A 16,851-nucleotide genomic window follows, 5' to 3' on the forward strand; every position below is an offset into this window, starting at 1 on the left:
TAACAGTATGTTCACTTATCTGAAAAGTTATATTTGAAAATATTGTTTGCTAATTTATTATGAGAGAAAAACATTGCTAAATGGCTAGCAGATTCGGCAGATAAACTCAAGCGGACAAGCTGGTAGGTGTTAAAAGATGCTCAGTTGCGATGTGGTCAGTAAAATCGATCGAACAGATACGATGAACAGCCCTGATCTGATCCGGTGGTTGTTTTGTGCGAGATCACGTAGCGTACGATTGTACCATCCTAGCTTTGATCCCGCACTTGCCATCATATCGAGCGCGGCGATGCCATAACAATGAGTTTGCAGCGACAAGTTGACACAAGGGTATCCTCGCAGCAAAACACACACACAAGGGTAGAGTGTCATTGTATCTTTCATCATCAGGATTCAGGCATTGATTTTCCCTTGACAGAAAAGCCAAGCTTGCTTTCATTAATCCACGGCCAGCTGTCATATGGGTGATTTGGGACTGACCTGCATGCATGCAGTTGCGCCGATGACTGATGCTCGCCATCATGTATGCTGATATGCACATGCTGTAGTATGACCTGTTGCTGCTGGGCGTTGGCTATATATATCCTTTCTGGCAAACACACAGGGGCTTCCCGCTTCGTTTTGTTGGAAGCAAAAATGGGGATGAGATCAGCGGTCGAACGAGGATAATCCACATTGGTGGCACGTGGCAAGGCAGGTGCTTAACAGCGACACACCTGTTAGCTGTTAGGTTACAGTGACCGACCATCCTTCTGTAATCCTGTTTGGTGAATCTCATGTCATGAGCTGAAGTGCTCACCTGTTCTGTCGCCTAATTTTCACTTAAAATTAATGCAGGAAATATCAAGTTTTGTTTTTCTCATCACGGAATAATCCTCGTACGTCACCCAAGCAAGCACGATTTTGTTCCTTCTGCAAATTTTCCTATGATCCTGCTTTAATGTAAGTAACTGAACTAGACCAAGATTGTGTGAAGAAATGGATCTCCTTGCCGCCAAGGCACGTTGTAGTACTATAGCGTGCTATTGCTTCCAGCAAACGTTCTGCCTGGTAGGTTGGCAACTTCTAAGCGGCTCACGGCAATGCCAGATTGATCAACGCAAATAAAGTAGCTGGCCAAAAAGATGCGTCACGCGTCACCACGTCTCCGAGAACAGGGGGATCACTGATCAAGTAGGCTCAGCGGGAACATGCATTGGGCCGGCAATCGTTGGGGCTGTTACTGCGGCCCCACTAAACTACAAACGTTCATCCATAACAAATCAAATAATCAATTTTTAAATATATCTTATTTAGAAAAAAATCATGTCTTTTTTTTGGCAACCGCTTAGCAATGCACGTACAACACTTCTCCTGCACAGCGCCCCATGCTTTTTAAGGATGACTGACGTCATAGAAAAACAGAAAGATTTATTTCAAAATACTATAACTTCCAAATAATGTACCTTTTTTAATTCCGTCTGATGTGTTCTACGCGACGAGACGAACAAAACTAGACCCCACTTGCACATGTTTCGAAGAATTTTTTTCTGGTACTAATTTATGTATATTAACTTATATCATATAACTTATGCCATAAAAGCTATAACATTTAACTTATGCGAAAAAGTTAAAATCTCAAGAGTTATAAAACACAATTTATGTATAGAAAGTTATTAAACACAAAGGAACGAATTAACTAACTTGTGTCGGAACTGCAAACACAAAAGTTATTAACATACAAATGAATGAATTAACTTATAACTTGTACCAAAACTAGAAATACAAAAGTTATGAAACACAACTTATGTAAAGTTACACGTATAAGTTATATTTAAAACTTATAAGTTATACAAGTTGATGAATGACTTAGATGTAAAGTTAGGTGTATAAGTTATATTCAAAACTTAAAGTACAAATTAATATGACAACAAATTAGTAGAAATATGCTAAGTTATATGTTATAATAACTTATTCTTATAAGTTATATCCTATAAATTATATGTTATTCTATAATACACATAAATTATTAATAAAATAAAATTCTTCAAAACATATGTAAGAAGTCTAGTTTTGTTTATCTCGTTGTATAGAACACAGAGGTGCAGACGAAAATAAAAATAGATACACTATTAAGAAGTTATAACATTTCGAAATAAATGTTTTGCTTTTTTTCAACTTGACACCAACGCTGATATCAATGGAGGGGAGGGAGTTGTGCAGAAGTGAAAAGCTTGAGTTGTTGGATCGTTCGCTTAAAATAAATACGCTGAACGACCTCAGAAGTGGATTTGGGCACTGTTACGCTGATAAAGTCAGGCCAAAAATATATTATTTGCAAAGAAAAATATTGTACCATAGCTAAGAATCCTGCAACTTAGGGGTATTTAGTTCAAAAAAAATATGAAATGCAAAATGCCAACTATTTTGGAATGGCGAAATGCAAAATGCCAAAATTTTCAAGATCATGTTTAGTTCCATCCAAAATCAAGAATTATTGTCCTCATGAGGGCTCTTTTTGGGTTTTTTTTTGCCTCTTGAGATCAAAATCCAAAATAGAGAATAACCACTTTTTTGTCAAAAATTTTACATGATGTTTAATTCCATTTTATAAAATAATAGACCGAAATATATTTTTTTTTGAAAAAAAGAACTAAACACCCCTTACTAGAAAGAGGTCCTCGTTGACGAAGAACTGACTCACGGAGGACTCCTTCCTCGTAAAAATAGTCATTTTAAATTTCTAAAAAATTAAATATTTTTAACTTTAGCTATATATATATATATAAGATATTACTATTTTTAATATATAATTAGTTTTATTAATATATTTTTATAATAAATTTAAAGATACAAATAATGTTAATAGGTTCTATAAATCTAGTTAAACTGCACGAATTCAATGGCAACTCTTCTTACGTGATAGAGGGGGGTACTTTTGGGATAGAAAGTTACTAGTATACTACTTGCATCCCAAAATAGATACTACTTGCATCCCAAAATAGATAGAGTACAAATCTAGGTTTGAAGTTAGTTAAATTTTTAAGAAAAATAACTAAGATTATAAATAAATTATTAACATTCATGACTCTAAATATGTATAATGTATTTGATAATTTTTAAAAATTATTTATTTGTTACCATAAATATTAGTATACTTTTATATAGACATCGTAATTTAAAATGTGTTTGACCCCGTAAACACTGAGAATGCATTCCTTTTTGGATTTAGAAAGTATTTACAAATTGTCTTAACTAAGTATACTTGTCTCTTAGAACACCCTCTACGATATATATAGTAAATTGCATTTTAGGAGGGGTGCACACCTCACCAGTAGATGGATCAAAAGAACATAAACTAATTACTTGAATGAAACTTGAGTGCAAGACAATGGAATCTATCTAAATCAAGTATCATCCTCTTTTTGATCAGCTCAATTTAAGTACATCAACTCTGGTAGCATCTAGAGATGCCATCCACGGACTCCACTAGCGTGAGACACACGATCTCCATTTGTAACATACACATATGACTACCACAACTCAATACCCAATCTTAACATGAAGTTACACAAATCAATGGAAACATACGTTACAATTATTATCAAATTGGTAAGTTTAGTTATACAAAACTAGTTGAGATCTATATGTGGTTTGTGAATCGTATGACTATCCTACCATGTTTTACCTAGGTTGAAAGTTATATATTACAAATTAATTCTAACTAATAACTTATGTCTATGTTTGCCCAATTCGCCACCATAACTTATACGAACTCCCGCCATTCACCCACCACATTGATTCTAGTGGGATGACATGGCCATCGAAGTCCTATAAGTACTGGTAAAATCACTTAATGGTAGCACCTGACTATGAAAGTGTACTTCACTTGACTTACCTAAAATAGTATACAAAGGACTATACATTTATGGCTTTAGCAAGGTATTAAAGTTAGGTTGCATAAATACCATTTTTTTGCATAAAGTAAATCCTATCTATCAACTACATCTAAGCATATCATAAGTTTAAGCATTAGAATGGACATAAGTATAATGGTGGAGCTATATCTTTAGTGATTTCTCTCATCGCATATACTACTCTAAAGCTAAGCTAGTAGTCATAGAACATTCTCATAACCAAGAGCACAACATCCAAAATGATCAACAGGGTACAAGTATACCAAGAAGAGGCAAAAGCCATTGTCCATATGACTCATCGGTACATAAAGGGTAACTCATCGTCTCAACCTTTTCTATGCTCACCCAAATCACCCAATAAATGATTGAGACGTGCTGGAGTACTAGTCCCTCAACTACTATGCAATTCAAATCACCTCAGATTTAGATCCAAAACATAAGTCCTAGGTAGAATGTACAAATGCTCAAATAGGGTAAAAGTCCTAGGTAGAATGTACAAATGCTCAAATCAGGCAAAAGGTGGCAACTAAGGACAATTGTTCTCGTTAAATAATATTAAGTATATACCATAATAATATTTTCTTGCAATGTATTCTTTATGGAAGTAAGATTATGAAACAATGAAAACTTATAGTGTATGATTTCACATGAAGATCTAGCATAACATATCCAAAGCTATGTGAGACTCAATCATCGGAAGACCAAACAAACTTAATAGATTTGGATGTTCAAGTCTTTGACCATGTATTCTGACTTAAAATCAAACTGCAACATATGGACACCAAGAAGTCAAATTTGCTACTGGACGTTTTAGTTCTTGACAAAATTAATAAAAGACGTCATGCCTATCAAAATATTTTTTTCCATTCATCGTCCTATCAACAAAGGAATCTGTCCGTCTAGTGTCCAATGTCTCATATTTTTTTCAAACAAAAAACATTTGATCTTTTAGTCATTTTATTTATGCTTTCCACATGGATCCTTTTGTTTGGTCATTCAGGTTACACAATCTTTCAAAAGACTATTTTTTTATTATTAGTACTCTCTCTATTCTTGAAAACTTCAACTTCTAGAGTTGTTCTTAGTCAAAATTTTAAACTTTGATGAATTTCTAAAGAAACACACTAAGATTTATAGTACCAAATTAATATCATTAGATTTATCATAGAATATATTTTCATAAGATACTCATTTTATGTCACAGATATTGATATTTTTTCTATAAAGTTAGTCAAATTAATACTTTTGGGTTTATGTGTTATAAATTTGACTCAATTAGTAGAAAATACATGTAATATTTATATCTTCAAATAAATTTGTTAAAAGTTAGATTCGAAGATCTTTCCAAGGATATCAATTATATATTATAAATATTAATATTTTTAAATTATATTTAGTCAAATTTGTTTTTTTGAAAAGTAAAAACGATAGTTAGTTCGAGTGGGAGGAAGTAAAGGGATCAGCAGCTCTGCTGTTGTCACTATACGACCTTGTTTAGTTACACACAGAATCCAAAAACTTTTTTATTCTTCGTCACATTGAATCTTACAGTATATGAAGCATTAAATATAGATAAATAACTAATTGCACAATTTATTTGTAGTTTGCGAGATGAATCTTTTGAATCTAGTTAGTCTATAATTTAACAATAATTACCAAATACAAAAGTGCTACAATACCCAAATTTAAAAAGTTTTTGGATCTAAGGCCTGGTTTAGTTTTTAAAAATTTTTAAGATTCCCCATCGCATCAAATTTAGATGCATGCATAGAGTATTAAATATAGACGAAAATAAAAATTAATTGCACAATTTGCCTATAATTTACGAGATAAATGTTTTAAATTTAGTTAGTCCATAATTAAACAATGATTATCAAATACAAACAAAAATATGACAATGCCTATGTGGTTACCGAACAAACGCATTTCAAACTTGTAGCCGCAGCCGCTCCCACGCGGCACACGCTCCTTCCGTTTTTTTGCTGAAAACATTTGAATCTGCTTCTCAAGAGGTTCTTTAACCCCTCCTACTACTTTCTACCTCTTCCACGTAATAAAAAAGTAGTATAATATCCGCCTCTCTCTCTCTTTCTCTCTCCTTCTCTCTGCGTGGTGTATTTTCAAACTTGTGTGAGCAGCATCAAGAGGCCACCAACAGGCAACAGCAGCGGAACATCTCGCCTCCTCTGAAAGCCATTTCAGAACCACCTTCAAACTCTCCGCTTCCGCAAACCAATCCCTAGTTCCTCTCGCCCTCGCATCAACCTCCCAATTCGATCCACCCCGTCCCCGATCCGCCTCGACTCCCACCCAATTCGGCGCTAGCCTGATCGGCATTGCCTGCCGGCCTCGTCGCCCAGATCTGAGCGCCGTCTCGGGCGCCAGATCCCACCGCCTCCGCGCCTAGCATTTCCCCAGGACCAGGATTCGCGCGGCGCCGTCGCCGGCGCCGGACGCCAAGTGGCGCCTCAGAAGCGGTCCCAGCGCGGCGGCGGCGGAGGTGGCGCCTCCGCCGCCGCTGCGGCCTCGTCAGCCGCCGCGGGGGACTCCGGGGACGCCGTCATGGCGCGCTGGTTGCAGTCTGCAGGCCTGCAGCACCTTGCGGCGTCCTCGGCCGCCGGCGGGGTCGGGGCCGGCGACATCCGCGGCGGTGGTCTCAGCGGCGTTGGCGGCAGCGGCCTTCTCCCCAGTCTTCTCATGCAGGTTTGTCCAAGATTCCGTCTCTTGCCTATTTACGCGTTGGACTGGTCCTTTCTGGTTTCTGCGCCGGCTGTACGTCTGTATAATGGAATCCATGGAGACGTATCTGTAACCATGTATCTTTTAGATTCTTCTTGAATCTGTCCCGTTGTAGAAATGGCCGGAATCCACTGAGTTTTTGCCACTCTGCCTGAATATAGCTCTACATTTAAACACCATCCATTCTTTGTTTGCATTTTATCTTTATATTATTATGGAAGTGTTTTTAGTGATAGAACTGTATATTTTTCATCGAGCCAGTCGTCATAGTTCATACATTTATAAACATACTGATAGTCCAAAATTTGGAAAGTTTGGCAACAATGATTCTAGGATGTCAGTAGAAAAGAATGGAGGATTAGCATCCCCTTATGTCTTGGATCTTTACTGTTAGCGCGCACAGCCTGATTGCTTGAGTTTGTAACTTAACAAGGGGTTTACTGCAGAACCTTGTGCTAAACAAGCAACTAGAAAGTGAACTTACACCTTTCACATCACATGGTGTGCGTGTGAAAGGTGTAAGTTCACTTTCTAGTTTAGTAGTGATCAAATATTGCTGAAGGTGTGCGTGTGGCTTTGTTGTTATTGTTATTTTTTGGGGTGGGGGTAGTTAATGCATCTGTGCTCTAGTTCAATCATGTTTCCTTATAGTATTAAACTGGTACCTGTAACTAGTGGGAGGAAAGAATGTATCCTTGATTCTGATTGTAGGCCACATTTTCTTATAAAATAAATATGTGATATATGCATAGTTTGCTCTATATCAAATTCATACATTAAACACGACTCCAAATCTTTGTCACCGTTTAACAATCATCAGGGGGTAAATGTAACTTAACGGTTTCGCCGCCTAATATTTAGCAAAATCGGATCTATTTGAATGAACGAACAATTTCGGTGTCCGCTATTTCTAGTAGCTGCAATGATAATGGGAAATACATTGTTTTTTTTTCTTGAAATATCACGGAACATATTCCATGTTAGACATGATCACTGATCACATGACTATGGTTGTATTGTATGATTGATTCTATGCCACCGGGAAACATGTTTCTCCTTATCTGATGCTTTTGAATTTTTGCAGCTTCAAAGATGCAAGTTTTACCACTAATTTTTATGCCATACTACTACCTTTTATAGAAGTATTTTTAAATAAAATGTCCAGTAATATAATTTCTGCAGTCAAGCTTAATAATTTAACCATATTAATTGTCAAACTTTGGAATTTTGATAGCATGCTAGAATGACAATTCAGAAAGAAAATTGGAGGGAATGTTTGAATGTTGCCTGTAGTTTCAGTGTCAGGTTCTATCACTGTTTTCGTAAACTTATTTGGATATGCCATTTCTTTTCTCTTTTTTGGAAATAACTTGTCTATTCTGCCCTTAACCTTTTATCTTCTCCTTTTGTGTTATCCCACGGTTCACTCACTGTTTTAGTTCTATGGCTTCTGCTACTGCATTGACACAGCGAGCATGCCTTAGGGCCTGTTTGGATCCATTAGCACTAAAAAATAGATTGCTAATAGCTAATACATGCTATTTTTTAGTAGGGGGCTGTTTGGATCCACCTGCTAATAGGTGGTTGGATAGTGAGTTGAAGGTGCATGTGAATCATTAGCAACTCCAAACCTGCTAATTGAACTAACAATTAGCAGGTCTGTTTGGATCCACTAGCACTAATTTAGCTGCTAGTTTTTAGTGCTAATGGATCCAAACAGGCACTCATTGACAGTGATCTGAAATCTGCACTTCGTATTATATCTATGTGCAATGTTCCTATGTAGTTGAAGTATATGTAATTTTGTTTTTGCTGGTAGGAGCTTTATTAATGTACATTTGCTGTTACTGATCACGTCTATGTAGTTTAACAATGCGGTAGTATTGTTTTTTTTTGTAGGGGTATGGGCCACAATCAATTGAGGAAAAACAGAAGCTTTATACATTATTGAGGAGCCTAAATTTTAATGGCGAATTAGCATCTGCATCTATATCCGAGCCCTATACTCCAACAGGACAGAGCTTTGCTGGTGGTGCTCCTGTAGATGGATTTTATTCACCTGAACTTAGAGGTGAATTTGGGGCTGGCCTTTTGGATCTTCATGCAATGGATGACAGCGAGCTTCTTTCTGAGGTATTTCTCTAGATTGTACCTGCAAGATGACCCTGTATTCCAAAAAATGCATGTCTACAAATCCTGTTTCTTCTTGAAACTGGGGAGATGATTCAGTTGATTAAGATGTTTTTAAAAAATTATCTCCCTATCTGTTTCATAAGTTGCAATATCATTTTCATGCATCTAATCTAGTTACCCTTATTCTTTTGTCAGAGTGCTGCATCAGAACCATTTGAGCCTTCGCCTTTTGTGCCAAAAGAAATGGACGACGACGACGACGATGTAATAACAGAAAACCAGCAAGGTCTAGTGGACAACCGGAGTAGTGCCTTCACCAACGAAAAAGAGAACACTGTGGTCGGTGCTAGAGAAAGTAATGTAGCAAAGATTAAAGTCGTGGTATGTTGATACTACCATCTTCTGGTCCACTACTGTCATACACTTAAATCAAAATCCAACTCTCTCTTTATTCCTTATTTCATTGAAAAAAAACCTTTATCTCATCAACTTGCAGGTAAGGAAAAGACCTCTGAACAAAAAGGAGGTATCTCGAAAAGAGGAAGACATCATAGATGTACACAATTCTCAATTCTTGACTGTCCATGAACCTAAACTAAAGGTACTGCCTGTTCACCGAAGTACTTAATTATTTCTTTGTTTTGTAGTTCACTTTTTTTTGGTCAAATATCGAAAAGTTATCTTATTGGGCTTGTCGGAATAGTTTGATTATTTTTGGATGCTAGTGATGATATTTATTGATGGTGAACATTGGAAGAGAAAGATGCAATACTTGTCCCCCAATGTGTTACATGATAACCACTTTACCTGTGTATGTAGGACAACCTTCATGTTTGACAATATTTATATTCGCCTTGTCTTTGTATAAAAAATAAAACAACACTAAGTATCTATGATGCCAGCATGATTTAAGTAATTATGCATTATAACTTGAATGAACAAGCATTCTTTGAAGTGGTGAAGTTGACTGTTCTGATCGAATGGAAAATTACAAGCAATTTCAGAAATTGAATGTTCTGATTGCCAAAGATCTCCATTTCAGTTGGCATTTTGAGTTCTTTATTAAGTGCTCGTCTGCGTCTGCCTGCAGTTAGCCTGTCCTTTTAGATAAGTGGGTAGTATGTGTTGGCACCTGCACACAAGCACCTGGTGAGCAGTTCCTGCTCACCTTCCCTCTTCCTCTCCCCTGACCCAAGGTAGAAGATGAGCCGAGCTCAGGGGCGCGCGCGCGCACACACACACACACACACCCAGTTTCAGCGTTGGCTGAAACTTGAACCCAGGAAATGTGGCACATGAACTGCCTTTCCTTCATTGCATACATAGGGTATATATACAGGCCTTGTACCAACTATAATGTACACAAGGCATGGCTGAGTACAGCCCCAACTACTCCTAGTACACTGCATATATCATCCTCCTACCAAGCATGGCTGATGTATGCTTCTACCAACTACTGTACTAGAGTGGCCTATTGCCATACTCCTACATGACCAAGAGCTGACCTATTGCCTGCCTATGATCATTAACAGAGAAAAGGATTAGCTGCAGATTATGTCTTACAATATGTTGATTCTGGGCCTAGATGTACATTGTTATAATAATCTGCATGGTGTTGTCACTATGTATAACTGAAATTGAACGTAGTTTTTTTTTACCAGGGTTGCAAAATAACTTTCTACACAGGACTGACGGAGAGATAAACCATTCCTTATTTTGCTATTTTATTATAAGTGTATTGCATGCTTGCTCTGTTAGTGAAAATCAATGTGTTTATAGATGCATGAGTCAACATGCTTTAAGAACATAAGTTTCATTCCAAACATTTTTAATACTTGTTCATATCAAATATACTAATATATTGTTTTCACTGAAAGGTGGATTTGACAGCTTATGTGGAAAAGCATGATTTCTGTTTTGACACTGTCTTGGACGAGAATGTAACTAATGATGAGGTATTTTTTAATTATAATTATATTCAGTAATTGATCTCTAAAAGCAATTACCTTGCACTGCCCCCAATGGATGTTGTAGAATGTCTCCTTTCTTGTATTCGTCTACATTTTTTGACATTATATTTGCTGGTTTGTTTAACAGGTGTACCGTGAGACTGTGGAGCCTATTATACCAATAATTTTCCAAAGGACAAAAGCGACATGCTTTGCCTATGGCCAGACAGGTTATATAAGCTAAACACTAGAAGTCTTTTTTCCTTTTTCTTTTCTTTTGGCATAGTTGTGACTTATGTCCTGGACTCCGCTAATGATTATTTATTTTATGTCCTTGATGAACTCTTTGGAAGTAACCCTGTGCTTGCCATTCTGTTTACCATGCTTCAAATTCTCTACTGCAATTTGTTTAATGGTAAACTTTGTGCTTGTCAAGCATTTTGCTCTAGAGGTATTACCAGTACCAGCATCGATTTGCATGACCCATTAGATATGATAAATCCAAGCATCTGAGATTCGACACTAAGTGCAGATGTGAAAACATTGCCCAGTTTAATAGTTTATGTATAAGTTTGATTCTACTTTTTTTTTTTGGGGGGGGGGGGGAGGAAGGGGTTGGTGGGGGTGCTTAAAATTGATGGTACTTGAGCTACATGTTGCAATTATCAATTTATCTATTGTCTGAATGCCAAGGTCTTCTGTTTATTTGTCTCAGCTGAATGTTACATTTATCTGGTATTCTTGGTCAATTATGATAAAGACCGTTCATGTATATACTTTGTTACTCCTGAATTTCTTATTGTTTTCCTTGGTAGCTTGCCTTATGAATCTCCATGTGCAGGCAGTGGGAAGACCTATACAATGCAACCCCTACCTCTTAGAGCTGCACATGATATGGTTCGTCTTTTACATCAACCTATGTATCGGAATCAACATTTCAAGTTGTGGCTCAGCTACTTTGAAATTTATGGTGGCAAACTCTTCGATCTTCTCAGCGAAAGGAGGTTGGTTACTTGAATTCTTATGTTCATGTTTGGCATAGTATAATCCATTGGTCGAATTTTTGTTTTTGGGTCATTGGTCAGATGTACACACTGGTTGCATGCAAATTATTATGTATAATTCAAGTACTCCCTCCGTTCCAAATTGTAAGACGTTTTGTCTTTCATAGATACATTACTTTTACTAAGTATCTAGACATAGTGTATGGTGCATAGCAAAAGCTATGTATATAGAAAAGCCAAAGTGTCTTACAATTTGAAATGGAGAGAGTATAATACAAGTGGTCTCATATGATGAAATGGTGGGGTGGGGTCTGGGGGATGAACGCCTTCCATAACAGCGGCTCCTGGTTCAGAGTTAGTTGAATCATGTTGTCTCCAGATGTGTGAAACACTTGATTTCCAGTGTCAGATCTAGTGGAAATGTGTAACCCAACTGGCTACTCCCCCCATGTTCCTAAAGGAAGTCGTTTTGAGGTTGTCTTAAGTCAAATATTTTAAATTTTGACTATAAATAAATTCTTTCCGGTTGAGTTTGAAAATATGAAAATGATGTAAGTAGATTTCATCTCAAAATGTAGTTTTATAAAAGTGTGTGTGTGTGTGTGTATGTATGTATAGAATATATATATATATATATATATATATATATATATATATATATATATTATAGCAAAAGTAGTGGTTAAAGTTGTTTTTTTGGAGACCGTGTCAATATCCAAAACGACATTCTTTAGGGACATAGAGGGAGTAAGCATTTAAGCCAAGTGATGACTTGTATTTATTTGTACTTTTGTTTGTAGAATTGCTAATCAAGTTCTAGCCAGTTAAGTTCAATTTTTGAATGATTTCCTTGGGAAATAAATTCTTAGTGTTATTTTTTGGAAATTATGTCTGTATAGTTTCATGGTACTCCCTCTGTCCCATTGTCGTTTTTGACTTTGACTTGTTTGACCATTCGTCTTATTCAAATTTTTCATGCAAATAATAAAATAAATAAATCATTACTAAAGTATCTCTAATGATGAAATAAGTCATAACAAAATAAATAATATTTATTCAAAAATTTTAAATAAGACGCATGGTCAAACAAGAAGTCTAAAATGACACTTTTAGTGGGATGGAGGGAGTACATTATTATCCTTTTGGTTTCATTCTGTTGATTTTTATTTTATATATTTAAATGAGGTTTCATTTTTATTCTTTTGTTTTTTTGTAGACAACTCTTAATGAGAGAAGATGGAAAGAAACAGGTCTGTATTGTTGGTTTACAGGAGTTTGAGGTTTCTGATGTCCAGATTGTCAAAGAATACATTGAGAAAGGAAATGCTGCAAGAAGCACAGGCACAACTGGAGCCAATGAAGAGTCATCACGATCTCATGCTATTCTGCAATTGGCTGTGAAAAAGCATATCCCAGTTACTGAAACCCGGAGACAGAGAGACCGAGATGCTATTGAAGCAAAGAATACAAAGCTCGTGGGGAAAATGTCATTTATTGATCTTGCTGGAAGTGAGCGTGGTGCTGATACAACAGATAATGACAAACAAACAAGGTATTGTTTTTTGGCAGTAGATTCGGTTTCTCCTTGTATGATATTCATTTTTCCTTATGCTTATGCCTTCTGCCAGAATTGAGGGTGCAGAGATCAACAAGAGCCTTTTGGCTCTCAAGGAATGTATCCGGGCACTGGATAATGATCAAATACACATTCCTTTCAGAGGAAGCAAACTAACAGAGGTGCTTCGGGACTCCTTTGTTGGAAACTCTCGAACAGTGATGATTTCTTGTGTTTCACCAAGTTCAGGTTCATGTGAACACACACTGAATACCTTAAGATACGCCGACAGGTAATATTTATTTAATATACTGAGTTTACATGTATGCTCACATACTTCGAATATATATCTACAGTTATGAGTTATCTAGTTAATTCTTACTATGGTTCCTACTCCGGTAAGTCTGCATACAATTCATTCTTCTTTGGGTCCATTAAGTTGGAGATCCTGGGCACCCGTGTAAATTTTTTCTGTGGCTTGCGGTAAAAAAAAGTTGCTGGATAGCAGATAGGTTATCCTAACTGGGTTTAGCTCATCCTGCTGCAGTGCTGCTTGCTTATTGTGTGACCAAGCTGAAGAAAATCATCCAGCATGTTTTAGTTTCTTGTACATCTGCTCGGCAAGTCTGGACCCTAGTCTTGCAGAAACTTGCAGAAATTGCACCTGGTAGTGATGCAACAATATTTCTCCAGCTGATGGTGTGGTGCTGTCAAGAAGATACCTAAGGAGATGAGGAAGGGATTTAATACTTTAGGCCTTGTTTGGATGTAGTCGGATTCGCATCAATCCACATGTGTTGGTGTGGATTGGAGTGAAACTTGAATTAAATTCCACCCCAATCCACTACACATGTGGATTGAGGTGAATCCGAGAACATCCAAACAAGGCCTTAGTCATCCTAGTTGCTTGGGAAATACGGAAGCATAGAAATGCATGTGTGTTTGAGGGTGCGATTCCAAATGTGCAAGTGGTTCTCCGGGTGGTGAGTGATATGCGTCGGGGTTCTGCCTACTCGTGAGCGGAGATTGTAGTCGTGAGTGATGGATGGACGTGGCTTGAAGGAGGAACAGCGGCGAGGCGCCGTTGTGTGAGCGTGGGGAAGACACAGGGGGCTGGCGGCTAGGGTTTAGGGCTCCCGGCTCCCAAGGGAAGCCGGAACAATATAATTGTTCTGCTTAATCTCCAATAATCCGGATTACAAGTATTTATACTAAATGAATAATCCTTTTGCTAATTAACCCCTTGGGCTATTTGCTAATAATATAAATCCCGAAATAAATACTAAAATACTATGGCTTCTTAGCCACTAGTAGGCCGGCGCCTGGAGTACTGCTGGCCGGTCATAACAGTGAGTACTGAGAGCAGCCTTTGGTGCTTTGCAGGAGCCCCTGCGCCAGGAGCTGGTCCTTCAGTTACTCCCCCTTTGAGTGTAGTTGAGTCTTCCTTGGTCACGGATGTGGGGGTATGTATCCGCATTTAGTTTACCCGTGTGGTGGTAGTGGGTTTGGGGGGGAGGGGGAGGGGTTATAGTTTCTGGGAGTGCCTCAGGCCTCTCCCTTGTTTTCCCCCTTTTGTTTCTCCTATATTAATGAAATGACATGCAGCTCTCCTGTGTCGTTTGAGAAAAAATCTTACTGATATCACTGATTGATAACAGGGTTAAAAGTCTTTCAAAAGGTGGTAACACAAAAAAGGAGCAGTTTGCTGTGCAATCTGTATCATCTGGCAAGGAGTCTACCTACACACCATACCCTTTATCATGTGAAGCTGAAGAGACTATGGAGCAGACCCAAGAATTCAGGCCTGTTGATTCTTCTAGAAAAGGTGTTGACAGTTTCACTTCAAATTCTTCCATGGAACCTGAGAGAAACTCCTATAGTATGATTCCAAGCTATCCACAGAGAGGAAGAGAAGAAACTAGTACTAGGGAGAGAGGGGACTTGAAATCTAACCAGGCTGGTTTTAATAGTAAAACACAGTCACTTCAGGAATCAATTAGTTCTCAAGAAGAGGTGAAAGTGACAAAAGTCTCACCACCCCGGAGAAAAGGTAACAGGGATGAGAAATCAGAAAGGCAGGTCAACTTCATGAAAAAAGAAAGTGGACCTGAAATTAGTCGGACTGTTGTTAAGCAGCAACAGCAACTTAAACAGCAGCAGCTGCAAAGACCATCATCAACCTCAGCATCTCAGGTTTCATCCAAGCAATCTGAAAAGGAAGATATGGAAATAAATGCAATACTTGAGGTGAAGTCTTTTTTAATCAGCATGAGATATTGTTTGATCCTGAGTAGAGATATGATATGAAGTCTATTTTTTTTGGGTGCATCTTAGGAAGAGGCGCTGATAGCAGCTCACAGAAAGGAAATTGAAAGTACAATGGAGATAGTACGGGAAGTAAGTTCCAGTTACTCAGTTGTATTTGAATTTCATCACAGATCTCTGTTTGGTAGTAAATGTTTGTCTTAATTTATATTGCTCATCTCTTAGTAAAAAAAGTTGCTAGTTCCATATCTTTGTCATTATCTCAGCATTACAGTATGGCAGTATCCTGCTAAACATGACATGCATTTTTTTCCCCAGGAGATGAACCTATTAGCAGAGGTCGATCAGCCAGGTAGTCTTATTGACAACTACGTGGCACAGCTAAGCTTTCTGTTGTCACGGAAGGCTTCTGGTTTGGTAAGCCTCCAGGCACGCTTGGCACGGTTTCAGCAGCGCCTTAAGGAACAGGAGATTCTTAGCCGTCAAAAAACACTGAGATAGTTTAAACCCAAAAAAGTTGGAAACCTTTCGGTTTGTCATTGATTGCGAGAAGCCACGGATGTTAGAAATTGTCATTGACTGCGAGAAGGAATATTGTATCATGGCCTCCAACATCGACTTAAAAGAAGGGAAGGCGGATAGGATCTCAGGGTGATTAGGATGGGAGATGGAAATGTGGGTGCAAGCATTATTGATTTTGAGGTTTTATGAATCGAGTTTGCCAATTTTTATTTTCCTGAAAAAGGTGCTTGGGTGTATTTACTATTGGTGGCATTGGATTGTCAACGTTTGCCATTTTCTTTTGCACGAATATAGTTGTAACCGTTGTTTGAATGTCGGTAGTGAAGTGCTGCGGTGAGGAAATAACCGTACCTTGCCTTGCCGCTATAGTGTTGTATTCTTTGTTGATATTTATTTCGCATCAACAAAAGAAAAGGCAGCATCTGACAAAGATCTACAGGATTTGATTTGTACCTTGGGGTGCCCTGTTTATTGCAACTGTAAGTCTGTGATGCATTTTTTTATAACTTTATTTTTGTTACCATTCTCAATTTATATAAAGTAAACGAATGAAAGATAGCATTAATTTGCAAGCATGATTCGGATCCTAAAGCTAACAAGAAAATTAGAAAATCTACTTCACCGCCATTACGAATTCTAAGAGCCCTGTCTGCTGAGGTCGTTTCTCCCTCCTGCTCGAGTCCGCCAGAGGGGACCTCCACTGCTCTCCCTACCTCAGCGGCGGGCTCGAGGACATGTGCCTCCTGTGCCTTGTTCGCGGTGGCCAATCCGGCAACCACCTGTGCCCT

At 37.9% G+C, this 16,851-nt stretch overlaps 1 protein-coding gene across 1 annotated transcript; it reads left to right on the top strand.

Annotated features, from left to right (window-relative positions):
• Positions 6,228-16,534, top strand: LOC8075341 (kinesin-like protein KIN-13A). Its single transcript, XM_002455562.2, has 12 exons — positions 6,228-6,599; positions 8,535-8,768; positions 8,964-9,149; positions 9,265-9,369; positions 10,646-10,723; positions 10,866-10,947; positions 11,559-11,721; positions 12,938-13,273; positions 13,350-13,568; positions 14,935-15,523; positions 15,611-15,673; positions 15,860-16,534. Exons 1-12 carry the CDS (start codon positions 6,459-6,461, stop codon positions 16,040-16,042), a joined length of 2,379 nt encoding a protein of 792 aa, XP_002455607.1. The 5' UTR covers positions 6,228-6,458; the 3' UTR covers positions 16,043-16,534.

Source organism: Sorghum bicolor, chromosome 3 (genome assembly GCF_000003195.3).
Source record: "Sorghum bicolor cultivar BTx623 chromosome 3, Sorghum_bicolor_NCBIv3, whole genome shotgun sequence".
Classification (NCBI taxonomy): Eukaryota; Viridiplantae; Streptophyta; class Magnoliopsida; order Poales; family Poaceae; genus Sorghum; species Sorghum bicolor.

Bases quoted from the DNA above. Each gene is read 5' to 3' on its own strand.
- LOC8075341 (XM_002455562.2), top strand. From the start codon at position 6,459: ATGGCGCGCTGGTTGCAGTCTGCAGGCCTGCAGCACCTTGCGGCGTCC. The intron at 8,769-8,963 runs GTATTTCTCTAG...TTCTTTTGTCAG, and splicing joins ACAGCGAGCTTCTTTCTGAG to AGTGCTGCATCAGAACCATT. The intron at 13,569-14,934 runs GTAATATTTATT...GATTGATAACAG, and splicing joins ACCTTAAGATACGCCGACAG to GGTTAAAAGTCTTTCAAAAG.